We start from the raw sequence: 12,938 nt of genomic DNA on the forward strand, positions 1-12,938 counted from the left end.
TACCAACCCTCTCCACCTCTTCACCATTTATGTACAATGGTAAATGTACATCTCTCTTCCTCCTGAAGTCATTCAGGAGGAAGTCATCCATAAGTTATTCAGTTTTTTTGCAGGGGTGAAATGCTCCCGGATCGGACCGGATCGCGCGATCCGGTAGCAATGGCGGCTGCTGGTTTGGAGGAGCGGTAGCAAAAATCCCTGGCCCCGCCTCCCTGCCTCTGCTGAGCCACACCATCTGCAGAGGGTTTTGTTTTTTTACTTTTAAAAGCCGGTTTTGCTTCAGCCGAAACAGGCCTTTAAAAGTAAAAAAAAAGCCTTTGAGGATCCCGCTCCTCAGCTGAGATCGACAGAGACTTTAAACTTAAAAAAAAAAAATTAAAGTCTCCTCTGGCGATCTCACCTGAGTTCCTCATCAGCAGAACCTTACTTGTACTCTTAGAGATTCTTAGTTTTTGAGTTTAGAGTAGAGATTCTTGGTTTTTGGTACCTCTTATTGTTTTTTTATACTTTGTTTATTATTTTTATTATTTATTGTTATTGGCCACACCTACCCATCCATCTGACTACCAAGCCACCCCTACCAATTAAGCTATGCCCACAGAACCGGTAGGGAAAATTTTTAGATTTCACCCCTGTTTTTTTGGTATTAAGTATAAGATTATTTTCTTTACACCACAATGTCAGCCCTTGTACTTCCTTTCTATAAGCAGACTTGTTCTTATTAATGAGCCCCACCACTGTTGTGTTATCCACAAATTTAATAATTGTGTTGGTGTTATACAATGGGGTACAGTCGTGTATACAAGGAATAAAGGAAGGGGCTTAGCACACAACCCTGGGGGGGTTCCTGTGTTTAGTATATGAGTAAAAGAATAGTGCGATCCCATCCTTACTGACTGTGGCCTATCTGTCAGAAAATCCAGAAACAAATCCTCTTATTTATACCCAAATTGGTCATTTTAAGAAACAACCTGTTGGGTGGAATGTTGTTAAAGGCAGAGCTATAATCCACAAATAACAACCTTACATATGTTCCCTATTGTTCCAAATGATTCAATACAGTATGGACAACTATAGACATCGCATCATCAGTTAATCTATTACACCTGTATGCAAATTGGTATGGGTCCAAAGTAGATGGAAGACACCCTTAATATAGTTCAGCACCAGTCTCTCAAAACATTTCAGGACAACAGCTACTGGTCTATAATCATTAAGAGATAACATTATTGTCTGCTTAGGGACTGGCACTATAATAGATGTCTTCAGGCAGGTAGGTATAGAGCACTGCGACAGGGATAGATTGAAAATATCCATGAACACTCCCGCTAGCTTTGCAGTACAGTCCCTAACAACTCGTCCCATGATTCCATTAGGTCCAGCTGCCTTCCGGATGTTAACATTCTGGAAAGCGCATCTCACATCAGAGATCGCAGTTGAAGTGGTTGTCTATTGATCGTAGATGTTAGTGATGTATCAGTGGTAGATGCTGGAATGATGGTCGTTCCTGTTTCCAGCTCAAAGTGGCTGAAAAATTGATTTAGCTGCTCAGCCAAAGAATCACTACTGCCAAACAAACTATTTTTATTTCTCTGCCCCGTGATTTGTCACAGACCTTGCCATACCCAACAAGAGTCCGAGGTCTCAAAAAGATGTTCAATCCTCCGTCTGTACGTAGCTTTAGCATCCCTGATACCCTTTTTCAATTTATTTCATTTATTTTAAAAGATTTGATAGCAGAGCAGTGATGGCTAACCTTTTTGCCATTGCGTGCTGGGGGGGGCGGGAGGGGGGGTTGTGCATACGTGCCCACACCATAATTCTATGTGCCCCATGCATGCATGTGCAACCCCCCCCATTCCCTCCACTCCTGGCACACGATGGCCCAGTAGGCCCATTTCTCTCTCTCACCTGGCTCCAGAGCCTTTCTAGGAGTCTGGGGAGGGCAAAAACAGCCTCCCCTACCCTCCAGACGCCCTCCGGAGGCCAGAAACAGTGTATCTGCCAACTTCCGGTAGGATCAGAAAGCCCGTTTTTTGCTGTCCCCAACCTCCAGAGCCTCTCTAGGAGTCTGGGGAGGGCGAAAACGGCCTTCTCACCCCCGGAGGTCAAAAAACAGCCCATTTGCTAATTTCCTGTCCCCGATTGCCTTTAAACTATACTTCAATTCAAACTAACTCTGGGTTATAAACTACAATAAATATGTTGAAATCCTAAATTATTACTAACTAAATCTCTGAAAAGAAAACACTGTCTTTTGCATGTTCCTAAGAGTCTTTTGCAGGCATACTATATTAGAAACCACTAGGCACATCTGGAGTTTTGAAAAAATGTTATAAGCGCATGCTTAAAGTAGCTGCTTTAGTGGTCATTGCAGTCTTAAATCATTCCTTGGCTAGAAGGTATTTTGAAGTTTCACCCTACACCTACTTCTGGTCTTCCAGTATGATCCCATCTCTTCCTGTTTAAGACAGCAGTTCTGTTCAAAAATGAAATCTTATGCAAGGTTACTCGAACTTTCTTCTGTATTTAATGATGTTTGTTCACTTCTGTGTGCAATACTTTGGAGCATTTGTAAACATGTTATTTAATATCATAATTATCAATTTGAAAATATTTAGTAAATATCGGAGTGATAGATGGGCTAAATACTTTTCCAAAGTAGTGTGCTGCCATTTTCTAATTTTTTTAAAAGATTACCTCTGAGTATAGGCATGGCCTAGAAGTGGCCTTGCAGAAAGATATTTCACTTGAAGCCTGTCCTTTAGTTTTTAAGATACTATCTTTTTATTTATATCATACGAGGGGGTTCTTTTAGATACCCACCACCCAGGGGTGGGTTCTACTTACCTTTACTACCGGTTTGCATCGTGCCTGTGCATCCAAGCGAGCGCGCGAGCGCACTCTTCTGCGCATGCACAGATCACTTTTGATGACGTTTGGGTCAGTGGGTGGAGCCTCCTGCCGGTTTTACTACCAGTTCTATAGAACCGGTACAAACCGGAGGCAACCCACTACTGCCATCACCAGTAAGGATAATACCTTTATCTTTCCTGTGTGGCTGCTATTACAAAAAAAAGCTCTTATTTCTTCTCACTTAACACCTACCTTTAAACCTATAGTCTACACCAGGGGTCACCAGTCTTTCGGACCTCAGGGACCACTAAATTCATAATTTTAAATCCCGCAGACCACCTAATGACTGGCTGGGTGGGCGGGCAAGGTGGTCATGTGACTGGGTGGGTGTGGCCAACTCAATGTCACTCACATCGAGGGGCACCTTGCCAGCCTCTACTCGCCACTCCTCGCCTGCCGTCCTAGGCTCCTTAGGGCCCCAACAGGAAGCAGTTGTTGGAGCTAAGCTGATATCATAAGAGTTGGCAAAACAGCTGGCTCAGTTCAAATTGGATTTGACCGAGAAGGAGGCTCAGCAGAAGCACCTCACTGAGGACTATGAGCATAGGCTTTCCAAGCAGAGGGAAGACCTGCGGGAGTGCAAGGCCAGGTACCGGTGCCTGGAGGCTCAGTCAGCCAGTTCCAGGCTATGATCCAGTCCCACTGGAACAAGGCCCTCCAGCTCTTTGCCACCAGCGGCACTTCCCTCCAGCCTTCGCCCAAAGCCCCGCACCAGGAGACTGAAGCAGACCCCAAGTTGGAATTTCTGCCCCCTCCCGACCCACACAAAAAGATCCCAAAGGGGGAGACTCTGCAGCAACACAAACGTTCATTGCACGTATCTGTCCCAGGGGCCGTAATTTGAGGATCCCTGATTTAGTGCAAGATAAAAAATGCAAATAATTTTTCTGAGGACCAGCAAAATTTTCTCAGGGACCACCAGTGGCCCACAGACCACCAGTTGATGACTGCTGGTCTATACTATACAATTCCTATACTGATCACTATGACTGCAGTATGCGCATATCTAAGAATCCTAAGAATACTAAATCAATTCTTTTTTTCTTGTTGTTGCAAAGTCTTTAGCTGCTATTTAGCCAACTTCTTGCCAACTGCTGCTGAAGCATTGGCTTTAGGGAGGCAAAAAAATGTACCTTTAACAGCTACGGCTGGCGTAGACTGTAACCATCTGTGCTGGAACAGAGATACTGCCTGGCTCCCCTTTCTCTTTCAGGAATTCTGCTATTGATTTGCTACAATCTATCCCCGCTTCTCCTTCACAGGTGCCTACTATGCTAGACTTTATCCTGGCAACTGCTCCACATTTGTGCCTACAATTTCTCCTAATACTTCTGGTCTCCTAGACAATAAGAATCTCCTTCCAATGCACACCATACTCCTATGTTTTCCTTTGTGATGGAAGATTGGGTGTGCTTTAATGCTTTCCTAGTGGGGAAAGTTAACAAAGGAAAGGAAGGTCTGCTTCAAGGGTTTCTTCCATAGTGTGGTTTCAAGAATTTTGTAATAGAAGTATTAATTCTAAAAGATACGATGTTGGTGACCCTGAAACTGGATTTTTTTCCTAGTCTCTCTTATTTTCTATTTGATAACTTGAGGCAATTTCATTTCTAGTTTGAATGACAATATATACCTTTTCCCTTCCTACATAGCCTGCATGTATTCTTTTATATAACATAGCCCTTTATGTTTTTTAATCTGTTGATATAACTTGAAAGCACTTTGCAACCTGCAGCTTTTTAATAGGAGTATAAATAACATGGATTGCAAAAATTGTGCATTTGTAAAAAATGTGAAGTAGCTATCAGCATGGCAGTTTTAGTGTATAATAATATACTGTGTTTATTACATGGCAAGTGGCAACATCACCAAAGATGAGAAACCTGTGAATTTTCAAAAGTTGCTGAAATAGAATTTCCAGACTTTGTGGCTAGCATGTTTAATAGAATAGAATAGAATAGAATTTTTTATTGGCCAAGTGTGATTGGACACACAAGGAATTTGTCTTGGTGCATATGCTCTCAGTGTACATAAAAGAAAAGATACGTGCATCAAGGTACAACATTTACAACACAATTGATGATCAATATATCAATATAAATCATAAGGATTGCCAGCAACAAGTTATAGTCATACAGTCATAAGTGGAAAGAGATTGGCGATGGGAACTATGAAACGATTAATAGTAGTGCAGATTCAGTAAATAGTCTGACAGTGTTGAGGGAATTATTTGTTTAGCAGAGTGATGGCCTTCGGGAAAAAACTGTTCTTGTGTCTAGTTGTTCTGGTGTGCAGTGCTCTATAGCGTCGTTTTGAGGGTAGGAGTTGAAACAGTTTATGTCCAGGATGCGAAAAGAGCTGCGAGATTTGAACTCAAGAACATCTACAGAACTGCATGTTTCTTGCCTAGGTTATATCTCAAAATAGTAGACCAGGAAGGAGAAAAATATATTTATTCCCTACATAATATCATGTAGTTCCATTCCCTTAGTACTATATAAAATGTAAGCATCATGTTTTCTAATGAATTTCTCATTTCTTATTTAAAAAAATCACATGAAACATCTATTTAAATCCTGTTAAAGTATCATAGTTTTGACATTGCTCATTTAACATATAAAGAATTGGCAGTACAACTTGAGGAATTTGTATTACTATCGTGACAAATTAGTATTTTTTCATTTTATATCTATCCTTTTAAGACCAGTTAATAAAATAACCAGATTCTAAACCTACATGTATTGTTTTCAATTGTTTTATAAAAATAGCTGAATGCTTGAGGCATTAAAATATATCAAGCAATTTTTGGCTAGTTTCTATTTTTATTAATGAGATTTCTATGCGACCCCATTTCAGATTGATTGAGCAATGTACTGGGCGGGGGGGGGGGGACATTAAAATGAAGAAAGGCAAATCAAAGCAAAATCAAAGAAGGGATAACCATAATGACATGTTTTGCATGCAAGTGCAGCCATTGTTTGCATTATGCATTTGTTTTGTTCTGCTTCCAAAGCTTCTGTTCAGTGTCCTTCATTTTATCCTATATGGCAGGGGTGTCAAACTGGCGGCCTGCAGGCCAGATGTGTCACATGCAGACCATACCACCTCAGCTCTGCGAATGGGAAAAATATTGTGAAACGTCACATGACAGCAACGTGACATGATGAGTTTGACACCCATGCTATATGGCATACTGTTAGCCATGGATGGATGGATGGATGGATTGAATATAAAGAAAAGTGGAGGACTCCTGTATGCATCAGATTTTACTGGGGACATGTTCACATTTCATAACTGCTAAGTTAATATTTTCTTTCTTACTAAAGTCTTATCAGAGGCTGATAAAAAGCTTCTAAGAGTTTGGAGAAGTGGAAAAGAGGAAAAGACTGGGAATCCAAAGCTTTTTCATTTTTTTTCTTTTTCATCCTTTTCTCATTGGGGCATTTTGGGATATGTGCTTGTCACCATCAGTCAGTTCCAGCTGCGTAATCTAACAGATAGGAGAAAAAAGGATTATTTATTTATATGTTAGATGTTCAGTTTACCTTTATTATAAATAACTCAAGCATCAAACATAGCTAATACTCCTTCCTCCTATTTTTCCCACAAGAATAACCCTGTGAGGTAGGTTGGGCTGAGAGAGAGGGACTGGCCAAAGTTCACCCAGCTAGCTTTTCCATAAGGCAGGACTAGAACTCAGAGTCTCTTATTTCTAGCCTGGTACCTTAACCACTAGACCAGTGATGGCTAACCTTTTTGTCGTCACGAACCAAAAGCAGGGTGGAGCGCGGGGGGTTGCACGCGTGCATGCCCACCTCCATAATTCAATGCCCCCGTCCCTCCCACGCATGTGCATTCCACCCCCCACACTCCCCCATGCATGCACACACAACCCACTCCCCCGCATCCCATTTTGAGCCTAGCAGACCTACCTGAAGCCTCCAGAGGGCGAAAACGGCCTCCCCCAGCCCCCGGAGGTCCTCCGGAGGCCGGAAATGGTGCATTTCCTGACTTTTGGTAGGCCCAGTAGGCCTGTTTTTCACCCTCCCCAGGTTCCAGAAGCTTTCCTGGAGGCTGGGGAGGGTGAAAACTGTCTCTAACCCCCGGCCCTCTGGAGGCTGAAAACGCCCTCCCAGAGCCTTCGCATGAGCCGTGTACCTACCTGGCAGGAGGAAAGGAGAAGGAAAGGGAAAAGGAAAAGGAAAGAAGGGAAGGAGAGGAGAGAAAGGGGAAGGAGAAAGGGGAAAGGAAAGGAAAGAAGGAAAGGAAAGGAAAGGAAAGGAAAGGAAAGGAAAGGAAAGGAAAGGAAAGGAAAGGAAAGGAAAGACCTGCATCCCCCTTTCCTACATTTGTACAAAAAGATCCCAAAACATTCTGGTTTTGTAGATGTATTGGGAATGTATTCCAGTACAGCTGCAAGGTGATGCCTAACTATTCATATACTGTAATGGCTATAATGGCAAAAATGACTAATAAATAAAAATCATTTTATTAGAAGTGGTCCTGATGTTTCCTAATGCTACCAACTTCCAACTTACTCTAGGCTATTTTTCCAGGATAATGAACATACTTTTTACCTTTCTGGAAAGTACTGAATTAGGTAACCACCACTTTGATTTAAGGTAATACCTATGCCTCTGTCCCTAATGAGAATTGACACAATAATTCATAAATTGTGGCGAAGGTTGTAGAGAGTGTGGTTGCATGGCAGCTCCCTCGGCACCTGGATGAAGCTGTCTATCTAGACCCGTTCCAGTCCGGCTTCCGACCCGGTTATAGCACGGAGACGGCTTTGGTCGCGTTGGTGAATGACCTCTGGAGGGCCAGGGATAGGGGTTGCTCCTCTGCCTTGGTCCTATTAGATCTCTCAGCGGCTTTTGATACCATCGACCATGGTATCCTGCTGCGCCGGTTGGAGGGATTGGGAGTGGGAGGCACCGTTTATCGGTGGTTCTCCTCCTATCTCTCTGACCGGTCGCAGACAGTGTTGACGGGAGCAGAGGTCGTCCGCGAGGCGCCTCACTTGTGGGGTGCCTCAGGGGTCGATTCTCTCGCCTACCCTGTTCAACATCTATATGAAGCCGCTGGGTGAGGTCATCAGTGGTTTCGGGGTGAGTTATCATCTGTACGCTGATGATACTCAGCTGTACTTTTCACCCGGACCACCCCAATGAAGCTATCAAGTGCTGTCCCGGTGCCTGGAAGCCGTCGGGTCTGGATGGGGAGAAACAGACTCAAGCTCAATCCCTCCAAGGCGGAGTGGCTGTGGATGCGGCACCCGGTACAGTCAGCTGCACCCGCAGCTGACTGTTGAGAAGCAGTTAGTGGCCCCAAAGGAGGTGGTTCGCAACTTGGGCGTCCTCTTGGATGGACGGCTGTCCTTTGATGAACATCTGGCGGCCGTCTCCAGGAGGGCTTTTTACCAAGTTCGCTTGGTCCACCAGTTGCGTCCCTTCCTTGACCGGGATGCCTTATGCACAGTTACTCACGCTCTGGTCACGTCTCGGTTGGATTATTGCAATGCTCTCTACATGGGGCTGCCCTTGAGGTGCACCCGGAGGCTACAGTTAGTCCAGAATGCGGCTGCGCGAGTAGTAACGGGAGCCGCTCGTGGCTCCCATGTAACATCACTGCTCCGCAGTCTGCACTGGCTTCCTGTAGTCTTTCGGGTGCGCTTCAAGATTTTGATTACCACCTTTAAAGCGCTCCATGGCTTAGGACCCGGGTACTTACGAGACCGCCTGCTGTTACCTTATGCCTCCCACCGACCGGTACGCTCTCACAGAGAAGGTCTCCTCAGGGTGCCGTCTGCCAAACAATGTCGGCTGGCGGCCCCCAGGAGTAGGGCCTTCTCTGTGGGAGCAGCGACGCTCTGGAATGAACTTCCCCCTGGCCTACGCCAAGTGCCTGATCTTCGGACCTTTCGCCGTGAGCTAAAAACATACTTATTTATTCAAGCTGGACTGGCATAATGGTTTTTTAACATTTTAATTGGGTTTTATTGTTGTGGGGTTTTAAATATTTTTAAATTTTAAAATTTAAATTTTTAAACATTGGCCTTTTTGTAATATGTTTTATTTTAAATTTTGATTTTAATTGTATATATATTGTGTTTTATTTAAGCTGTACACCGCCCTGAGTCCTTCGGGAGAAGGGCGGTATAAAAATTTGATAAATAAATAAATAAATAAAAATAAATAAATTGTTTGTAAACAAGTAACAATCTGTCTCATCTTTTATCATTATGTAATCTATTTGCACCAAATAATTTACTTTCTGCAATAACTTTTACAACAGATGAAATAAAAGAGCTGTACAGTTTACTGGTAAAATATTTTTTTTATTTTGCTTAACTTCATAATATTTATGAAATTTTTTTTCATAATTTCAAGAGAATTATTTTCTTATCCAATACGGCAGGAATCATATTTATCCAAAAGTAAAGCTAAAGTAAGTTCAAGATAATACTGCCCCAAGAAAAGAAAAATAGAGAGAAAAAACTCACATATCTCCATTACCATATTCTGAATGAATCTGAGACAATTTTCCTATTTCATGCAGTAGTTAAGTTATTGGGAAGGTTACATTTCATTTCTTTCAACAATTGCACAGTTAAATGTTCAGTGAAACAATGTGGGTTCAATGAAACTACAAAGCCAGCATTTCTAATAATTTCTTGTAGAATCCTCCTTGTAGAATCTAGGATGGTGGTCATAGTTTTACTTTTGTATTGTGTTGGTTTCTTTTTCAGCAGTTAGATACTTTTCAATGAATGCACTTTGAGTAAATTGTATTTTATTGATGCATCAGTGCAGCTGTAGTTGAAAGTAATTAACATTATGTGAAGCAAAATAACCATTATGCATAGAATTCAATAAAGATTTTGGCCTTTAACTCCTGCCTCAGCTCAATGTGCTGCAGCTGTTCTTCAATTGTTCAGATGCCGATGTAATTAAATGGGTATTATGGTAGTTATGAGTAGAGAAGATGCAGCATGAAATTTTCCAACAAGACTCTACATGCTTGTCTTCCATCTATGCTATATTAAAATATCCAATAATTGGTTTTTGGATCCTATATCCTAGTTTCGAGTAATGAGCAATATACTGTATATACTGTAAATCTTGTTAATTGAGAGTTACTTGAAAATTAAAATAGCATAATAAAGCAAATCACAGCTAAGCAGTTGGAAAAGAATAGCTGCTTGAAATCTTATTTACTCTTACATAACTAAAAGGGTTGGATGAATAAAAATATGATCGCCTGGCATAAACAACAACAAGAAGAACCAAAGTGAACATCACTTAGAAACCTGAGATGAGGTGGTATAATGAAGCTGTGTGTGTCTAATTACAATTTAATCCTTCAAAATATATATGGAGAACATGTGGAGCTACATACAAAGCATCTCCTCTCTAATAGTTAAATTAGCATCGTTTTTTCCAGACTCAGGAAATTGCTTTGGGAGCTACTTCTACTGGAGAGACAGGAGTAATCTCCAAAGCAGCACTGCAAGCCTGTAAAAAAACATAGTTGCTTTACCATTCCGAAGTAGATAGGTTATTCCATGAATTTTTGTGAAAGATTTGAAGAGGCCTATTTACTCTTTTCAGAAGTTGAAATAACCCAAGGAAAGACATCAGAGGGTAATCCTTACAACCAGAAGAAATGTAATGTGAAACAAAGGAATATTCCCAATAACTGCAATTCTGAACAGCCTTCAAAGGCAAGCGTGTAAATAATCTGAGATGTTATGAATACATGGATAACTATATTGACTGTTTCCTAATATGATTTGAATGCTTATTTGTACCCTATGACTCATTAAGTGTTGTACCTTACGATTCTTGATGAACGTATCTTTTCTTTTATGTACACTGAAAGCATATGCACCAAGACAAATTCCTTGTGTGTCCAATCACACTTGGCCAATAAAAAAATTCTATTCTATTCTATTCTATTTATTCTATTCTATTCTGTTCTATTGCTAGGATATCTCAGTGAAGGGGTTACAAAGGGCTCATTAGCTTTCTGGTGATAGAGCTGTAGATTAGAGCAGCCAGAAAACAAAATAAATGCATAGTATTTCTCTTGATTATTTGATGATAGTGACAAGTAATCTTTCTCAAAATATCTGGAAACTGGAATGTTTTTCTGCTCAGCTGTCTCTAAAAACATATTACCAAAGCTTTGTAGCTATTATGGAAAATTGGAAACCTGTGCTCCACCAGATGTTTCTGACCTATAATTCTCAGAATCCATTACTATGCTGACCAGTCTGCTGAAAATGACCTTGATCCTTTTAAAGAAATATTAATAAGGTACAACAGCTCAACATTTATGCATTGCTTTGATTTTCCACCAATTTTTAAGATAGGGAATGATGTACATTTAATATGTAACTGGAATTGGTTATTTAATTGTGTACTTGTTTCCTTTATAATCAAATTGCATATTTGAAGAGTTGTCTTTTTAATGTATGGTTTTAAAAAAAAACATAATCTGATTTATCAAGTATAATTGGATATTAGCAATAGCACTTAGACTTATATACCGCTTCATAGTGCTTTTACAGCCCTCTCTAAGCAATTTACAGAGTCAGCATATTGCCCCCAACAATCTGGGTCCTCATTTTACTCACCTCGGAAGGATGGAAGGCTGAGTCAACTTTGAGCCGGTGAGATTTGAACTACTGAACTGCAGCTAGCAGTCAGCTGAAGTAGGCTGCAGTACTGCACTCTAACCACTGTGCCACCTCAGTTCTTAACCATTTGAATTTAGAAATTGAAGAGTGAACAAGTTATTTTTCATTCAGATCAATGCCTAGTTGCTCTGTGCTTATGGAGACAAAGGGGAGTCAGTACAAAAATACTATAAAAATCAGAAGATATTTCTATGGAATTATTGTATTACTCTTTTAAAATAAATATCTTTTTCTATCCAGGTGCCGTTTCTGGAGCTAGAGAGAGTTGGGAATACGATTCCGGAGCTAGAGATCTTCAAAGCCCTGATTTGCATAGTTGTTCAACTTTACAAAAGCCATTTGAATATGGTGGGAATACTGTGAATCAACAAGTTGCCCTTCAAAGATTGCTTACACAGGCCACCAATCTAAGCAATTCAGTCGGAGGAAGTTATCTAGAGCTTGCCAACACTGTAAGTACCACTGTTTCAGATTCAATTCTTTAAATTTGTTATATTCCTCCCACTCTCAACTTGGATAGTAATTTGCATCAATTCATAGAGGTTATAGGGCAATTGCTTTATAAGCATGTCATATAGAGCTGCAAGAGCAGTTTTCTGCATCTATTCCATGGGTTAGCTCCAAAATAATAATCCTTTGATTTTATCAAAGAGACTATCCCCATTTTGGTTTGTTTGGTTTTGTGGATTTGCATCTAGCATTTGTTTTGTTACACATTATTACTATTAAGAAAGACTCTAAAGCATATAATTTTAATTTTATTTAATCTTAATTTTATTTTTATAACTACATCATTGGTGCTTGAAAAAAATTAAATTTAAACTGGGCAGCATGCAATAGACGTTATGTCATACAGAAATTAATCCAATTTCATCATTTAATATTTCATTTTACTTTTCTTAAAATATCAGTGTTTGTTTACTAAGTCACTTACTTAGTCACTTACTTACTCTTTCGTGGACAAGGCATTTCTTGCATCCTATCCTTCATTCTAGTTCTCTTTTAGGGACTGAAGGCAGTTGTCTCATCAGTGTGTGTGCATGACACATACTTCTCTAGAGAGGCTGACTAGGTTTTGCTTATCATTTTGTGGGGCCACAATAGATAGAAGAATGGTACAGCATAGGTGAAGTTTAAAGTATTTATTTTCACTTTGTCCAGGCAAACTTTTACACCTATTTCTAGACTTAACTTGCAGCTTGTGTATATTTTCTCTATCAAAATTCTGAGAAACTGAGGTGCCAGTTTTCACCCAGTGCTGATTGAGTTCTAGGGGCCATAGAAGAGGGATTAGGAGTCTGCATGTGGTCTTGGTATCTTT

At 40.6% G+C, this 12,938-nt stretch overlaps 1 protein-coding gene across 1 annotated transcript in view; it reads left to right on the forward strand.

Annotated features, from left to right (window-relative positions):
- MCC (MCC regulator of WNT signaling pathway) overlaps positions 1-12,938 on the forward strand; it is a 236,033-nt gene that overhangs the window by 34,864 nt on the left and 188,231 nt on the right. The window contains exon 3 of the mRNA XM_058166079.1: positions 11,858-12,069. Coding sequence (XP_058022062.1) covers positions 11,858-12,069 — 212 coding nt within the window. The remainder of the gene's footprint in view (positions 1-11,857; positions 12,070-12,938) is intronic.

This window comes from Ahaetulla prasina, chromosome 2 (genome assembly GCF_028640845.1).
Source record: "Ahaetulla prasina isolate Xishuangbanna chromosome 2, ASM2864084v1, whole genome shotgun sequence".
NCBI classification, from domain to species: domain Eukaryota; kingdom Metazoa; phylum Chordata; class Lepidosauria; order Squamata; family Colubridae; genus Ahaetulla; species Ahaetulla prasina.